Source organism: Triplophysa rosa, linkage group LG6 (genome assembly GCF_024868665.1).
Source record: "Triplophysa rosa linkage group LG6, Trosa_1v2, whole genome shotgun sequence".
In the NCBI taxonomy this organism is placed as follows: domain Eukaryota; kingdom Metazoa; phylum Chordata; class Actinopteri; order Cypriniformes; family Nemacheilidae; genus Triplophysa; species Triplophysa rosa.
The window spans coordinates 4,880,563-4,898,518 of NC_079895.1; the positions used below are offsets into that span (position 1 = coordinate 4,880,563).

A 17,956-nucleotide genomic window follows, 5' to 3' on the forward strand; every position below is an offset into this window, starting at 1 on the left:
CTACAGAAAAACCAAGTCCACCTGATAGACTTGGTGTTACTGCAGTCACAAAGGATAGTGTGACCATAGCATGGTCAAAACCAGAACACGATGGTGGAAGCCGTATTACCAGTTACCTAATTGATGCCCTTGAAAAGGGCCAAAAGAAATGGGTTAAATGTGCTACTGTAAAAACTAACACCCACACCATTAAGGGCTTGAGAGAAAATGGAGAATACTTCTTTAGAGTTCGTGCTGAGAATCATGCTGGACTCAGTGAACCAAAAGAAATGATCATCCCTGTGGTTGTAAAAGATCAGCTGGGTAAGTGTTAATTCATTACAATCCTTTCTATTCTATTCCTTTCATCATGTTTTTTATTATGTTATCATGTTTTTATTTTGGTAGTTAGCTGTATTTTAGTAATTATGTCTTAAATAAAAAATAAAAAAATTGCAGTTTGATTGACATTAATTGGAATGCACAATAAAAAACGGAGTTATCTCATTTTGGAACCAACATATATATGTTAATAATCAGCTTACTTTTTTCTTTTTCTTTTTGCTATTTACAGATGCACCGGAGTTTGATATGAAGAACTTCCCACACAACACTGTTTATGTGAGAGCAGGATCGAATCTTAATTTTGAACTTCCTCTCACTGGCAGACCAATGCCAAAGGTCACAATGGCGAGAGGTAATGTTCCAGTTAGGTGCGGAAAGCGATTTAGCTTTGAAGTAAGACCTGATAGTCTTAATATCGTCCTTAAGGAGAGTATTGCAAGTGATGCTGGAAGATATGACATTGTTGCCTCAAACACAAGTGGAACAACCAAGATGTTTGTAAACATCCTGGTCCTAGATAGACCAGGACCTCCAGTCAGTCCTGTAGAAGTTAGTGATGTGGGAGAGACAAGCTTGTGTCTCAAATGGCTCCCACCTTTGTATGATGGTGGCAGTCCTGTTACCAACTATGTTGTTCTTAAACGTGAAACAAGTACTCCAACATGGACAGAGGTGTCATCCACAATTGCCAGAAATGCTATTAAAGTAACCAAACTGACAAAGGGAGAAGAATGCCAGTTCAGGGTAAAAGCTGAGAATCGCTTTGGCATCAGCGACCACATTGATTCCCAGGCAGTTACAGTAAAGCTTCCATACAGTGAGTACCTGAAATTTCACATTTGTGATTGTTCATAGTTGTCTACATTTCTGTTAAACATCTGCCTGTTTATTGTATGTTTTAGCTATCCCTGGACCACCATCAACACCATGGGTTAGCTTTGTATCAAGGGAAAGCCTTACTATATGCTGGCATGAGCCTGTGGTAGATGGAGGAAACCCTGTCTTTGGATACCACGTGCAAATGAAAGAAAGAAGCAGCATCCTTTGGCAGAAGGTGAACAAAACAGCAATCCCTGCAACTCAAATTAGAGTGTCAAATATATGTCCTGGAATGATTTACGAGTTCAAGACAGCTGCAGAAAATGCAGCTGGCATTGGAAAGTTCAGCAAAACTTCAGAAGAAGTACTAGCAATTGACGCTTGTGGTAAGTTCAAATAATAAAAAAATCTACAAAGTGAAGTACTTAGTTATATGAACTTGATCAAATACTAAATTCTTATCTTTTATTTTAGAACCACCGGCAAATGTGAGAATCTCTGAAGTTACCAAAAATTCAGTTAGCCTTGTTTGGCAGAAGCCTCCATTTGATGGCGGAAGTAAAATCACTGGGTATATAGTTGAACGAAGAGATGCTCCAAATGGCAGGTGGACAAAGGCAAACTACACCAATGTCATTGATACAAACTTCACTGTGTCAGGCCTGACACAGGATCAGTCATATGAATTCAGGATCTTTGCGAAAAACACAGTTGGCTCTATGAGCAACCCATCTCTGATTGCAGGACCAGCAACTTGTGTTGACATTTCTGGTAAGTCTGTTGGTTCTGCATCGTTAGACATCTTGGTTTAATATGCACAACAATACTCCTTCGAGAATATAACACCCTTTTCTTTTGTTTTCAGGTGCTCCAGTTATTGACCTTCCTCCGGAGTACTTGGATGTTGTGCAATACAAAGCTGGTGCATCAGTTAAGATCAAAGTGGGAATAACTGCTAAACCCTTGCCAGCTATTGAATGGCTTAAAGATGGAAAGGAATTAGTGTCAAGTGCACAGCTGTCAATTGAGAACACAACTGATTCATCCGCCATCCTCATTAAGGATTCTACTCGTCTCAATACTGGAACCTATGAAATCAAAATCAAGAATGTGTTTGGCACAGCATCTGCTTCTATTAGAATACAAATTTTAGGTATGTAATAATTTGAGTCAATATAACTAATATGATTTTAACATAAATAAAACAATTTATGCACTGTTCACCTCTTTATTTTCATATATACTGTATATATAAATTCCCATTCCATAAACAGACAAACCTGGACCTCCAGCTGGGCAGATCGAATTCAAATCAGTCACTGCTGACAAGATAACAATAGCATGGGAGCCAGTGGCCAATGATGGAGGTTCCAAAGTAACTCATTATACTGTAGAAAAACGAGAGACGAGTAGAGTAGTTTGGTCCACAGTCTCTGAAGCAATGGAACAACGTACAGTCACTGTACAAAAATTGGCCAGAGGAAATGAATATGTCTTCCGTGTGAGAGGTGTTAATAAATTTGGAGCTGGAGATCCTCTGGAATCTGAGCCTGTTATTTCCAAAAATGCATTTGGTAAGGAAACAGTCATTTGAATATCAAGAATTAACCCAATGTATAGTACCAAATGTAAAATGTATAGTTTTGATAAAACAGATAATGTACAATTAGAAATGATCCAACTGCACTGTTTTTAAATCACTGCTACTTTTTCAGTTACTCCGGGACAACCTTCCACACCAACAGCAACAGATATCACCAGAACATCTATGCAGATTGTTTGGGATAAACCTGGTGTTGATGGTGGTAGCATGGTTACAGGCTACTATTTAGAGAAACGTGATAAGAAGAGTCTACGCTGGGTGAAGGTGTTTAAAGACCCCATTGCTGACGCCAAAGCAAAGGTCCATCATCTTACAGAAGGAAATGAATATCAGTATCGTGTATGTGCAATTAATAAGGCTGGAGAAGGTCCACACTCAGATGTTTCAGATTTCTACAAAGCTGCTGATCCAGTTGGTATGTATTATATACATAGGTTTTATTAATTGTTTATTAAAAAAAATACATTTTATTTTGAGTGTGTTGTGTTTTGATATACAATTTGATTTTTTTTTACTTTCTCTAAAGACCCACCATATGAACCAACTAAGCTGAAGGTTGTTGACTCAACTAAAACATCAATCACACTTGGATGGTCAAAACCAGAATATGATGGAGGCAGTGAAATCATCAGCTATGTTGTTGAGAAAAAAATTGGTGAAGAGGGGGAATGGACAGTAATTAGCCATAAGGGAGAAGTAAGAACAACAGAGTATGTTGCTTCAGATCTTAAACCAGATGTTGACTACTACTTCCGTGTATCTGCTGTCAATTGTGCTGGAAGAGGAGATCCAATAGAAATGGAGGAACCAGTCCAAGCCAAGGATATTCTTGGTATGTATAAGTTTTGAAATATATTTTTTGTATAGTCCATATTATATTCCATCCATAGTATTTAAAATTTGTAAAAATAGTATAAACCTATTAACTTCATGCTTTAATTTTTGCAGAGGAAGCCCAGGTTGACACTGATATTGCAATGAGAACTCACTACATTGTGAAAGCTGGTAAAGATGTTGAAATTATGGTCCCGCTTAAAGGCCGACCTGCTCCAAGTGTCTCTTGGAAGAAAGAAGACCAAAGCATTGATAATGATCCAAAATATGTCATTCATAACACAGACACTTCGTCATGTCTTCTCATGACACAAGTAACTAGAAACGACACTGGTAAATATACCATTCACGTATCGAATGGTGTAGGGGAACCAAAGACTTTAACAGTGTCTGTTAAAGTACAGGACACCCCAGCTGCTTGTAGAAATCTGGTCTTGAAAGACGTTACTCGTGGGAAAGTTACACTTTGCTGGGAGCCCCCTCTACAGGATGGTGGAGCAGAAATCACCAATTATGTTTTTGAGAAGAGAGATTCATCAAAGCGTACATATACTTGTGTGACAAATAAATGTAAAGAGACTACATATGTAATTGAGGAGCTCTCTGAGAAGACATCCTTCTTCTTCCGTGTATTAGCAGAAAATGAAAATGGAATTGGAGATCCATGTGAAACAGCAGAGCCAGTTAAAGCCACTGAGACACCAGGTCCAATCAAAAACTTTGCTATGAAAGATTCCACGAAAACATCAGTAACACTACAGTGGAACAAACCAGATTATGATGGTGGTAGCATTATTACAGACTACATCATTGAGAAGAAACAAGGTCAAGAGGAATGGGCTCCTGCTGGCACAAGCAAACACTGTGAATTTGAAATAAAAAAACTAAAGGAACTCACTGAAATGTTTTTCAGAGTTTGTTCAAAGAATGAGAAAGGTAATAGTGACTTTACTGAAATCGGGCCACTTAAAGTGAAGGACTACATTATTCCACCAGAAGCTTACCTTGATGATTACCCTGATGGCCAAATTAGTGTGCGCTTAGGACACAATGTTCACATCGAATTGCCGTATAGAGGTAAACCAAGGCCAACTATTATTTGGTTAAAGGACAACTTGCCACTAAAGGAGAGTGAAAAAGTCCGCTTTAAGAAGACTGAGAACAAGGCCATATTAATGATAAAGAATGTGGAGAAAGAGAATGGTGGTAAATACACACTTACTCTTGACAACAAATTCTCCAGAAAATCATTCCATATACAGGTTATTACCCTTGGACCACCCTCTAAACCTATTGGACCCATCCGTTTGGATGAGGTCAGAGCAGAAAGTATAACAATATCGTGGGATGAACCAAATGATGATGGAGGTGGAGAAATGTCCTGCTATACAGTGGAAAAACGTAACACCTCTCAAACAGACTGGAAGATGGCTTGTTCAAGTGTAATTGGAACTACATTTAAGGTACCTAATCTGATTAAGGGAACTCAATATCAGTTCAGAGTTTATGCAGAGAACAGATATGGTGCAAGTGAACCTTTAGTTTCACAAAATGTCATTGCCAAGCATGAGCTCCGACCACCAGGCCCACCAGGCATGCCAGTAGTTTACAATATCACAAATGATGGGATGACTATACAGTGGGATGCACCCATTTTTGATGGAGGTTGTCCAATTCTTGGCTACCATGTTGAAAAGAAAGAGAAGAACAGCATAATGTGGCAAAAGGTCAACACAATCTTGGTGAAAGAACAGGAGTTCAGGGTCCTTGGTCTCATTGAAGGTCTGGAGTACCAGTTCAGAGTCTATGCACAGAATGATTCTGGATACAGTCGCATGAGTGATGCAAGCAAACTCAATATGGCTGTTTCTCCAGTTGGTAAGTTCAACTTTAAGTGTTATTTTTACACAGAATGGATGTGTTCCCATTCACAATCCCTAAATTATCTATATTCATTTCAGATCCTCCTGGTACCCCTGACTATGTTGATGTGACAAGTGAATCAGTTAAACTCAAGTGGGAAGCACCCAAGCGGGATGGTGGAAGCAAAATTGTTGCTTACAATGTGGAGAAACGGCAGGGCAAGGGACGGTGGTTAAAGAGCAACTTTTCAAATGTCACTGACACCGAATTTGTAGTGACTGGTCTCGCTTGTGGTGAACGCTATGAGTTTAGAGTCATAGCAAGAAATGCTATTGGCACAGTGAGCCCACCCTCTCAGTCATCTGGATATGTAGTAATAAGAGATGAAAGTTGTGAGTACACACAATTTATATTGCTTCTCATGGTTTAGTGGTCAACATTATACGGATGCATTGTTGCAGTGTTGATCTGTACATTTAAAGTTTTTAATATTCTCTTTCAGTTGCTCCAAACATTGAGTTTGGCCAGGAGTACTTTGAGGGAGTCTCTGTTAAAGCAGGGGAAAACATCAGACTCAAAGTAACAATTACTGGAAGACCAACACCAAAGGTTGCCTGGTTCAGAGATGGTACTGAATTAACCAAGAAAATGGTTGACATCACAACAATTTCTGGGTCAAGCATCCTCTTTATCAGAGATGCTGACCGTAGTCACCGTGGTATTTACACTGTGGAAGCCACAAATCCCTCAGGAACTAAGAAGGAAGCAATGAAAGTTGATGTTTTTGGTAATCATTTTTGTTACTTATCTTTTCACCCCACCTAAATAATCAAAATATTTTCTTGAGATCAATAATGTTAACCTGTGCTTCTTCTATCTTTGTTTTTTAGATACACCGGGAGAACCTGTAGGACCAGTCATGTTCTCAGATATCTCTGAAGGCAAAGTTACACTTTCATGGAATCCACCTGAGAATGATGGCTGTTCTGAGGTCACACATTACATTGTTGAGAAGCGTGAAACCTCTAAAATTTCATGGGCTCTTGTTACGGATGAGTGCCTGAAATGCACATACAATGCCACCAAGCTGATCAAGACCAATGAGTACCAGTTCCGTGTTTCTGCGGTCAATAGGTTTGGTGTTAGTAGACCACTGGAATCTGCTCCTGTGATTGCACAGCTGCAATACAGTAAGTAATAAATTGCTTATAATAATTTCTTTGTTGTTGGTCTTGTTCAAATTATGTACAGTAAAAAAAATTCCCTGCAGCTGTTCCAGATTCCCCTGGAACTCCTGATGCAACAGATGTTGATGGAGAGAGTATCACAATCAACTGGGCTCCTCCAACACATGATGGTGGAAACCCAATTAAATATTACATTGTGGAAAGACGTGAAAAGAAGACTGGTCGTTGGCTGAAGGTCTTAACAAGAAAACCCATTGTTGAGGCTGCACACAGAGTTACTCATCTCACTGAGAATGTGGAGTATGAATTCCGTGTGTATGCTGTGAATGATGCTGGAACTGGAATACCAAGCAACATTTCACTACCAATTAAATGTGCAGAGCCAACTGAAACACCAGATGCCCCATCTATTGTAAATGTCACTGACACTACAAATACATCTGTTAGCTTGGAGTGGACCAGACCTGCTTATGATGGTGGTATGGAAGTCCATGGCTACATTATTGAGATGTGCAAGGGATCTGAAGAGACAAGGAACAGAGTCAATGAAGATCTTTGTGCTGTTACTAAATATACAGTCACTGGTTTGGAAACTGGTGCAGAGTACAAGTTCCGTATTTGTGCAGTCAATTCTGTTGGAAAGGGTGAAGCCAAAGAGATATCTGAGCCAGTACAAGCTGTAGATAGACTATTGGCACCAGAAATTGATATTGATGCAACCTTCAAACAGACACATATTGTGAAGAGTGGAGGAAGTGTTTGTCTCCGTATTGGCTTTAAGGGAAAGCCAACACCCACAGCTTCCTGGACAAAAGTAGATGGAGAACTTGGTGTTATGGCAGATGTTACCATCACTGAAACATTCACAGCTTTAATGTTGGAGAACTGCACTAGAAATGATACTGGCAAGTACACTCTCACACTTGAGAACAGTAGTGGCAGTAAATCTATCACTGTAACAGTTAAAGTATTGGATACACCTGGAATGCCCAGCACTCTCTCCATCAAGGAAGTTACAAGAGGTGCTCTCTCACTTGTTTGGGAACCTCCTATTAATGATGGTGGCGCACGTGTTCATCATTACGTTGTTGAGAAGCGTGAGGCCAGCCGTCGTACATGGACAGAGGCAGCACCCAAGACCAGTAAAACAAGCTTGAGGATCTCTGATCTCCTGGAAGGTGTACCTTATTTCTTCAAAGTCATGGCTGAGAATCAATATGGTCTTGGTGAGGCGTATGAAATGCCTGATCCAATTGTTGCCACAGCTGAACCCGCTGCACCAAAGAGAGTTGATATCATTGACACCACCGACACAACAGCAACCTTGGCCTGGCTCAAGCCAGAGCATGATGGAGGAAGTCGTATCATAGGCTACTGTGTTGAATCAAAGGCTAAAGGCACAGATAAATGGGTTGTTTGTGGCACAACGAAAAACTTAACCCTTGTTATTGAAGGCCTTATTGAGAATTCTGAGTATGAATTCCATGTCAAGGCTAAGAATGATGCTGGGTTCAGTTCGCCAAGAGAAGCCTTCTCCTCAGTCATCATCAAAGAGCCACGAATTGAACCTACTGCAGATCTCAGTGGCATCACCAACCAACTTATTACTTGCAGGATTGGTGACTCATTCGAGATTGATGTTCCAATTAGTGGCAGACCTGCTCCAAAGGTAATCTGGAAGCTTGAAGAGATGAGGCTAAAAGAAACTGACAGGGTATCAATTAAGACTACCAAAACCAGAACGATTCTCACTCTTAAAGAAAGTATGAGGGGTGATGGAGGCAGTTATTTCCTTACTCTAGAAAATGTCACTGGATCAAAGACCTTCACTGTTAATGTCAATGTCATTGGCAGACCAAGCCCTCCAGAGGGCCTTATTGAGATTTCTTCAATTACATCAGAGTCATGTGTACTGACATGGAATCCACCTGAGGATGATGGTGGAACGGACATCACAAACTACATTGTTGAGAAGCGTGAATCTGGCTCCACTGCCTGGCAGCTTATCAACTCAAGTGTAAAGCATACTTCACTCAATGTTTCACATCTGACCAAATACATGCAGTACACTTTCCGCATCTGTGCTGAAAACCGATTTGGTGTGAGCAAACCAACAGAATCTGAGACGATTGTTGCGGAGCATCCATTTGGTATGTATTAGCCAATAATACTTTGGCATTGTTGACATTTCCTATAAAATATCACATGCTAAATTCTGTTGCACCCCTTTTTCCTCACAGTTCCTCCAGGTCCTCCAACGAAGCCAGAAGTGTTCTCTGTAACAGCCAACAGCATGAGTATTCGTTGGGAGGAACCATACCATGATGGTGGCAGCAAGGTTTCTGGATACTGGATTGAAAAGAAGGAGCGTAATACAATTCTCTGGGTGAGAGAAAACAAGATACCATGCTTTGAATGCTACTACAAGGTGGAAGGTCTTGTTGAGGGTCTTGAATACCAGTTCAGAGTGTATGCAATGAACAGTGCTGGCCTCAGCAAACCAAGTGAAGCATCAAAAAGAGCTGTGGCACAAAATCCAGTTGGTGAGTATATCGCAATCAAAACTTGATAAATTGTAGTTTAAATTTGCATTTCTTAAGTACTGATATGAGTTTTTGGTTGATTCCTATCTACAGATCCTCCAGGAAAATCTGAAGTTACGGGTGTATCAAGATCCACAGTCTCAATTAAATGGTCTGTGCCTCTGAATGATGGTGGAAGCCCAATCACAGGCTACATTGTTGAGAGAAAGCCATATACTCTAACTGGAGAGGGTCGTTGGCTCAAGTGCAACTACACTAATGTTACTGACACAAATTTCACTGTCACTGCACTGGGAGAAGGAGAGGAATATGAATTCCGTGTCATTGCCAAAAATGCTAATGGAGTGCTCAGCACACCATCACTTTCAACAGGACCTGTCACCTGCAAAGCAGAATACAGTATGTATCGTGCATGGTTATTTTACAATACACATAAGACATACAATATATTCTAGTGCTTCAAAGTACTCATGACATTTAAACTATTTTGTAGGTCCTCCTAAAGCAGAGTTGGACAGCAAACTCCTTGTGGACACAGTCACAATCAGAGCTGGATCTGATCTGGTACTTGATGCTGCTGTTGGTGGTAAACCTGAACCAAAGGTTTCCTGGGCCAAGGGTACACAAGAGCTAGAGCTGTGCGAGAAATACTCTCTCCAGTACTCTAGTACCCGTGCACTGGCAATCATCAAGTTCTGTGACAGAGATGACACTGGAAAGTATGTTTTGACAGTAAAGAATGCAAGTGGCACCAAAACCGCTGAGGTCAATGTTAAAGTACTTGGTAAGTATTTCAGATATGCAGACAAAACAAAACACAACTTTGTTCTTAAAATACCTTGTGAATTCATTCATACTATAATCTCTCTTCTTTTTCTAAGATACACCTGGGCCTTGTCAGGAGATCACAGTCAGCAATGTATCTAAGGACAAATGCACAGTGTCTTGGAAAGAGCCACTAGAAGATGGAGGTGACACCATCACACATTACACTGTTGAAAGAAGGGACACCAACAGACTAAACTGGGTTATCATGGAGGCTGAATGCAAAGCCCTAACATGCAACAGCACAAGGCTTTTCAAGAACAATGAATATATTTTCCGTGTGAGGGGTGTGAACAAGTATGGAGCTGGTGTGGCAGTACAGTCTAACCCCATCATTGCCAGAAACTCATTCAGTAAGTATAATGACTTAAAGAGATACTTTAGTCAAGAAACAAAATTTCCCCATGTTTTACTCACCCTCAAGGAATATGACTTTCTTCTTGAAGAATAATGCAGTCAGAGTTATAATGCCACGTATCGTTTTTCTTCCAAGCGGTAGAATGGGAGTGAATGGGGGACAATTTTTTGAAGCTCCAAAAAGTGCATCCATCGATCCAAGAACTGCTCGACACGGCTCCCTGGTCTTGACAATGCTAGTAACGATAATGTCTAACTTGTGTTATCCAATTGGCTGCGCGTGAACCAGAGGCCTGTTTTTCCGGCAAATGATGGAGGCGTGTCGTAGGTTCCAGTGATGAACTCAGCATTTTTCGTTTTGTTCCAATAGGATTCCGTCTCCTCTGTGCGGGAACTTTCGTCACCGTCATTTGCAGGTGGTTCAAGTGCAGCCGAGGGATAATGCAAATTAGATATTAGCGGTAATAGCATTGTCAATATGGATATTTCTCTTTAAAAAAAAGGCATCGATTCGCTTCAGAAGACCCTTGTTAAGACCAGGGAGCCGTGTCGAGCAGTTCTTTGATCGATGGATGCACTTTTTGGAGCTTCAAAAAACTGCCCCCCATTCACTCCCATTCTACCACTTGGAAAAACAATGATACGTGGTATTACAACTCCGACTGCATTATTCTTCAAGAAGAAAGTCAAATTCAGTTAGGATGTCTTGAGGGTAAGTAAAACATGGGGAAATTTTGTTTCTTGGCTGAAGTGTCCTTTCATAATAATGAAACAATAATAAACTCTTAGATCAATGGGACCCTACAATGTTACCATTCATTTATCTTGATTTCCAATTATAGCTGTCCCATTACCTCCTGGAGCACCAGAAATCCTTGTAGTTGGAAAAGACTTTGCAACGATCGAATGGATGAAACCTGAGAGCGATGGTGGCAGTGAAGTCACAAACTACTTAATTGAGATGCGTGAAAGAAAGAGCGTAAGATGGATCAAGGTTAACAGAGATACTCTTCTCAAGGACACGTCCTTCAAAGTCACTGGTCTTCATGAAGGCAACATTTACCAGTTCCGTATTACAGCCATGAATGCAGCTGGTGATAGTGAACCGAGTGAAGTGTCAATGTATGCAGTATGTAGAGAACCAACAGGTATGTTCCTGGAAGAGCCTAAAAGAGTTTTAATATTTGAATGTTTTATTACTGTAATTCAAAACATGTACCTGATCGTGTTAAATGACCATTTTAGGCACTCCAGATGCTCCCTCAATTCCACGTGTTACAGACACGCACCATGACAGCATTAGTCTTGCCTGGACACGACCTGTTGAAGATGGTGGAGCTGATGTTATTGGTTACATTTTTGAGATGCAAGAAGTTGGTTCAGAAGAATGGACAAAAGTGCATGAAAAGAATCTCAGGGTGACTGAACACACTGTTACAGGCCTTGCTGCTGGCAAGAAATACTGTTTCAGAGTTGCAGCAGTCAATGTAAACGGAACGGGTGACTTCAGTGAACCATGTGCAGAGACAGAGCCAGTAGAAAGAATTGGTATGTTCATACGGACTCTGTTTCTATAAGTGGTGATATGTGTGAATGCAAGAAAAATAAATATCCAATAGCTCTGTCAATGGCTTCTCTAATTAATTTGTAATTCCAGAAATCCCTGACCTTGAGCTGCCTGATGATCTGCTGAAGACAATATGCCTGAGAGCAGGAAGTTCCCTGCGCCTCCATGTAACTGTTACTGGAAGACCAATACCAACTATCACTTGGAGCAAGCCTGATGTGGATCTCCAAAATCGTGGCTTTATTGAAGTCACTAATACTGCCACAACTCTCATTATTGATAAAGTACACCGCTACGATGCTGGTAGATATACAGTTGAAGCCTCAAATTCAGCTGGAAAGAAGGATGCAAGCATTCTTGTCAAAATCTATGGTATATTTTCTCTATTTGTAGCGAACCATTTAATTAAATTTATAATGCACATGACATGCCATCAGGTGGTGTATTGACAGCAATTGTTTCTGCTTTCTTTATCAGATACGCCTGGTCCACCTGGTCCTATTAAAATGAAAGAACTTACAAAGGATTCCGCCCTTATTACTTGGGATGCACCGGAGGTTGATGGTGGAGCACCTGTTAACAATTATGTCATTGAAAGGCGAGAAGCATCAATGAGAGCATACAAATCTGTTACATCTAAATGCAGCAAGACGTCATACAAAATTACTGGTCTGGCAGAGGGAATGATGTATTACTTCAGAGTCTTACCAGAAAATATATATGGTGTTGGTGAACCTTGCGAGACAAGTGATGTTGTTTTGGTGTGTGAAGTCCCACTGCCACCAGCCAAGCTTGAAGTTGTAGATGTTACCAAGTCCAGTGTGTCACTTGCATGGGAGAAACCTTTACATGATGGAGGCAGCAGAATCATAGCCTACATTGTTGAGGCTTGTAAGGCTGGTACTGACAAGTGGATGAAGGTGACTACTTTGAAACTTACAGACTTTGAGTTCACTATCGTATCACTGAATGAAAATGAGCAGTACCTCTTCAGGGTACGTGCCGTTAACAGCAGAGGTCCTGGTGAGCCAAAAGAAATTGTGACCGCTGTTGCAGTTCAAGAACAAAGAGGTATGTATTGTAGTAGTTGCAACAGTGCCATGTGAAAGTCTTTTAATTAATACATTTTTGGAGCTTTGGTGTGCCGACTTTATATACAATTCTCTAGTAGTGGTAACAGTAAAAACAATATTACAAGTCACCAGATGCCATCTTTATGTCTCAACTCCGTCTCTTTTCTCTTTCAGTTATGCCAAAGATTGACCTATCGACTATTCCACAAAAGATGATCAGTGTTTTGGCAGGCAAACCTCTTGAGCTTGACCTTCCAATCATAGGAAGACCACCACCAGTTTGCTCTTGGTTCTTCAATGACAATAGAGTAAAAATACAGGAGCGTGTTAAGATCAAGTCAACTGCAAAATCCTCAAAAATAACTATTCTAAACACCACCATTGATGACAGTGGAGTGTATACTCTTGAAGTAAAAAACGTTACAGGAGTGACAACTGAAAACATCAAAGTCATCATTCTTGGTAAATACTCATTCCTACATAATAATCTACTCATATTTATCTCCCCCGTGTAAAAATTGACTGATATTCTAAAATGACTTAACATGATTAAAATTATTATTTTTTCTTTCTGCAGATAAACCCGATGAACCGCAAGGACCCATTCGATTTGATGAAATTGATGCAGTCGCAGTCACAATAAGCTGGGATCCGCCTAGAAGAGATGGTGGTGCCCCAGTCTCTAACTATGTCGTTGAACAACGTGATGCTCATCGACCAGGATGGGTGCCTGTGTCTGAATCAGTTAGCAGACCAACATTCAAGTTTGATAGATTGACAGAGGGCGATGAATATGTGTTCCGTGTTGCAGCAACCAATCGATATGGCACTGGGGAGTACTTGCAGTCAGAAATTGTAATGTGCAAGAGCTCCAAATGTAAGGAAAAATATTTTTCATTAGATTATTTATTATTACTAAATACATATTTTTTGCATGTCTCTACATATTACAAAATCTAATAATCCCTATACTAAATTGTTACAGCTATTCCGGGACCACCTGGCAGACCTATCATCTTTGATGTCTCACGTGATGGCATGACTGTTGCCTGGGAGCCGCCAGATGAGGATGGAGGATTGGAGGTGTCTGGCTATATTATTGAACGCAAGGAGGTCAGATCTGATAGGTGGATTCGTGCCAATAAAAATCCAGTGACAATGACAAGATACAGATCCACTGGTTTGATTGAAGGCTTGGAATATGAGCACAGGGTGACAGCAATCAATGCTCGTGGTGTTGGCAAACCCAGTCTTCTTTCTAAAGCAGCAGTAGCAACTGATCCAGTTGGTGAGTAAAGCAGTGCTATTAATGCATTTTTCTGCCAACTGACAGTTTTAAATTATTTAATAGCATCAGTGACAATTAAACAATTGCGTTCAGATCCACCTGGATCACCTCAAAACCCAAGAGTCACAGATACCACAAAATCTTCTGTGTCTTTGGCCTGGAGTCCTCCAGATGAAGAGGGTGGTGCTAAGGTTACAGGCTATTTAATTGAGCTGCAAAAGGTTGGTTCAGTAACCTGGATAAAGTGCAACACCACACCATCTCTGATCTGCGAATATACATTGACACAAATGCCACAAGGAGAGGAATTCAAATTCCGTGTCATGGCTTGCAATGCTGGAGGACCAGGAGAACCAGCTGAAGTACCAGGAGTTGTGACCATAACAGAGATGCTTGGTAAGGTCTTCTCATGATTTCCTCATTAGTTCCTTGAACCTCATATGTGTGTAGAAATGTAATTAATAAGAAATTTTATCATTTTCAGATCCTCCAAATTATGATCTTGAGGCAAAATACAAAGATGTTCTCGTTGTAAGATCTGGAGGAGTCATCAAACTTTCAGTGCCTATTAAAGGCAAACCTACTCCTACCTGCAAATGGACCAAGGATGGAGCAGAGGTGACGAACCGTGCAATGCTTGCCTCCAATGAGGACGGAACTGAGCTTGTAATTAAAGATGCTGAAAAGTCTGATTCTGGCATTTACAATCTCCAACTGGAAAACAAATGTGGCAAAAAGATGGTGTCTATCAAGGTTAAGGTTATTGGCCGCTCATCTGCACCCGAAGGCCCTCTTGGAATTGATGATATTCAAGCACATTCTGTAAGACTTAGCTGGAAACCTCCAAAAGATGATGGTGCCTCTGAAATTATAGGCTACATTGTGGAGAGACGTGAAGTATCAAAAGCAGCTTGGTACACTGTTGACTCTCGAGTGGTTGACACATCCTTTGTGGTTAAAGGATTACAAGAAAATGTTGAATACCACTTTAAGGTGACTGCAGAGAACCAGTTTGGAATCAGCAACTCTCTGAAATCAATGGAACCAGTTGTACCAAAGACTCCAATTTGTAAGTACTTGTCAATTTAATCTGTCAGCATCACATGTTTTTTTTTTAACATAACAGCACTTGTATCCCTGTTTTTAATTCACTAGGTGTACCAGAGCCTTCAGGTACTCCACCAGAAATCATGGATGTTACTAAGAGCTCTGCTGCTCTGGCTTGGACTAAACCCAAAGATGATGGTGGATCTCGCATTACTGGTTACTTCATTGAGTACAAAGAAGTGTCATCCGATAAGTGGATTCGTCATGAGACAAAGATTACCTCAATAATGTACACCCTCAGTGGACTCACTACTGATGCTGAGTATCAGTTCCGTGTTATTGTCGTGAATGAGATTGGACAGAGTGAACCAGGACCGGCATCAGACTCAGTAATATGCAAAGATCCATTTGGTATGGGCCCATTCTAATAACCTTAGTGTTAATTTATATTAGGCAGAAATTGTTGCTTTTTAATCAACATTGCTTTTTAAACATTTCATTGCGCTGTGTTTTTTTTCCAGATAAACCAAGCCAGCCAGGAGAAATTGATGTTGTGACTGTAACCAAAGACTACATTACAATTCACTGGGAGGCTCCAGAGTGTGATGGTGGAAAACCAGTCCTTGGTTACTGGATTGAATACAGAAAGTCTGGAGAGAGCGCTTGGAAGAAATGCAATAAGGAGCGCACAAAGGACAAAGAGAACACCCAGGGCGCTCTACAAGAGGCAACAGAATATGAATTTAGAGTATTTGCTGAAAATGAAACCGGAATCAGCAGGCCACGCAGAACAGCAACTGCCATCAAAACTAAACTGGGCAGTAAGTACAGTTAAACAATCGTATTTCAATTTGTCAACATAACAATACCTAGTGATTTTCTGAAGGCAGTCATTCCCTACAACTTTGCCTGTTTTTTTTTTCAGTTGGAGCTAAACCAGCTCTTAGAAAAGAGATGGATGAAGTGACTGCCAAACTTGGACAGACTGCAACTCTCAAATGCCAGATCATTGGAAGGCCTGTTCCAGAAATTAAATGGTACAAGGGTGGAAAGGAAATCAAAGAAGGTCGCAAATATGCCGCAACCTCTGATGGCCGCAACCATACGCTGACCGTTTCAACAGATCAACAGGAAGATGAGGGTCTGTACACATGCAAGGCTGTAAATGAAGCCGGTGAATGTGAGACCAGTGGAACTCTGGTTCTTGAAGCAGCACCACAGTTCCCAGTGCCACTTAAAGACAAATATTTTGCAACATGTGGTAGCACAGTGCGCATTCATGCTGTTTACATTGGCCGACCTCAGCCTAAGATCATGTGGCTTTATGGAGCCAAAGCTCTGGAGCCCTCTGAGAATGTCATAATTGAAAATACAGAGCATTACACTCATTTGATTCTCAAGAATGTACAGCGCAGAGTACATGGAGGGAAGTACAGAATCAGGATCAACAACCACTTCGGGTCTGCTGATACTGTAACTCAAGTTGAAATCTTAGGTACTTGCTTTCAAACTACTCCATTAATTAGCTCACAATTAAAAAAAATCTCAAATGGTAGTGGTTGAGAGCACAGTAATTAACATCTTTTTGTGTTTTCAGATAAACCTGCTGTGCCAGAAGGTCCGCTTGTTCTTGATGCTCTGTTGAAGAATTCTGTGATCATTAGCTGGAAAGCTCCTAAAGATGATGGAGGATCTATGATCACAAATTATATTGTAGAAAAACGTGAAGACAAGGAAAACGCAGAGTGGGAACTTGTATCATCATCCATCACAGGCACTTCATGCAGAATTCCAAACCTTGTTGAAAATGAGGGATACTACTTCCGTGTTTCAGCACAAAACCGCTATGGTAACAGTGACTTACTTGAGACTCCTTCTGCTATCCTCATCAAGAGTCAGCTAGGTAAGTAGTGAAAAAACAACAGTAAACTGGTAACAATAATTTGGTAAGATGTTTTTGTGTTAATGAACTCTTTTGTGTTTTACAGAGAGACCAGGAGCTCCACTGAAGCCAGTAGTCTCTGGACTCACCAAAAACTCCTGTGTTGTCTCTTGGAAACCACCCCTCAGTGATGGAGGCTCTAAAATTAAGAACTACTGTCTTGAAAAACGGGATAAAAAGAAGGGTGAATGGGCTCTGGTTACAACAGATGAAATCCACCAGACCGTTTATTCTGTCAAGGGTCTAACCGAAGGAGTAGAGCATGAGTTCCGGGTAAAATGCGAAAACCTTGGAGGACAAAGTGATTACAGTGAAGTGTCTGACCCTGTCATTCCTAAGACCGACATTGAAATACGGGCCCCTGCCTTCAAGGAAGATCTCAGAAACATGAGTGTGAAATTCAAAAGCAATGCAACATTCGTCTGCAAGATAACAGGACAACCCAAGCCTGTGATAAAATGGTTCAAGCGTGGTAAAGAAATTCAGGCTGATAGCACCACAATCAAGATCCAAGAATTTAAGGGTGGCTACCATCAGCTTGTTATTGCTGACTGTGATGCAGAAGACTCAACTGTATATCAGATCAGAGCAACAAACCAGGGTGGATCTATTTCTGCTACTGTTTCTCTAGATGTTGAAGGTAAGCTTCCAAAATTGTTAAATACTGTACTTAGCAAAAAATGC

At 40.7% G+C, this 17,956-nt stretch overlaps 1 protein-coding gene across 1 annotated transcript in view; it reads left to right on the forward strand.

The window, feature by feature from the left end:
• Positions 1-17,956, forward strand: part of ttn.1 (titin, tandem duplicate 1) — a 132,977-nt gene that overhangs the window by 106,139 nt on the left and 8,882 nt on the right. Inside the window, exons 177-207 of the mRNA XM_057336724.1 lie at positions 7-303; positions 554-1,141; positions 1,227-1,529; positions 1,618-1,914; positions 2,009-2,296; positions 2,418-2,717; positions 2,859-3,161; positions 3,273-3,578; positions 3,695-5,458; positions 5,542-5,835; positions 5,946-6,230; positions 6,334-6,633; positions 6,714-8,780; positions 8,871-9,173; positions 9,267-9,572; positions 9,667-9,957; positions 10,055-10,351; positions 11,198-11,503; positions 11,601-11,903; positions 12,013-12,294; positions 12,400-12,993; positions 13,170-13,457; positions 13,573-13,872; positions 13,981-14,283; positions 14,377-14,679; positions 14,768-15,352; positions 15,439-15,741; positions 15,852-16,151; positions 16,256-16,825; positions 16,928-17,233; positions 17,319-17,912. Coding sequence (XP_057192707.1) covers positions 7-303; positions 554-1,141; positions 1,227-1,529; positions 1,618-1,914; positions 2,009-2,296; positions 2,418-2,717; positions 2,859-3,161; positions 3,273-3,578; positions 3,695-5,458; positions 5,542-5,835; positions 5,946-6,230; positions 6,334-6,633; positions 6,714-8,780; positions 8,871-9,173; positions 9,267-9,572; positions 9,667-9,957; positions 10,055-10,351; positions 11,198-11,503; positions 11,601-11,903; positions 12,013-12,294; positions 12,400-12,993; positions 13,170-13,457; positions 13,573-13,872; positions 13,981-14,283; positions 14,377-14,679; positions 14,768-15,352; positions 15,439-15,741; positions 15,852-16,151; positions 16,256-16,825; positions 16,928-17,233; positions 17,319-17,912 — 13,926 coding nt within the window. The remainder of the gene's footprint in view (positions 1-6; positions 304-553; positions 1,142-1,226; positions 1,530-1,617; positions 1,915-2,008; positions 2,297-2,417; positions 2,718-2,858; positions 3,162-3,272; positions 3,579-3,694; positions 5,459-5,541; positions 5,836-5,945; positions 6,231-6,333; positions 6,634-6,713; positions 8,781-8,870; positions 9,174-9,266; positions 9,573-9,666; positions 9,958-10,054; positions 10,352-11,197; positions 11,504-11,600; positions 11,904-12,012; positions 12,295-12,399; positions 12,994-13,169; positions 13,458-13,572; positions 13,873-13,980; positions 14,284-14,376; positions 14,680-14,767; positions 15,353-15,438; positions 15,742-15,851; positions 16,152-16,255; positions 16,826-16,927; positions 17,234-17,318; positions 17,913-17,956) is intronic.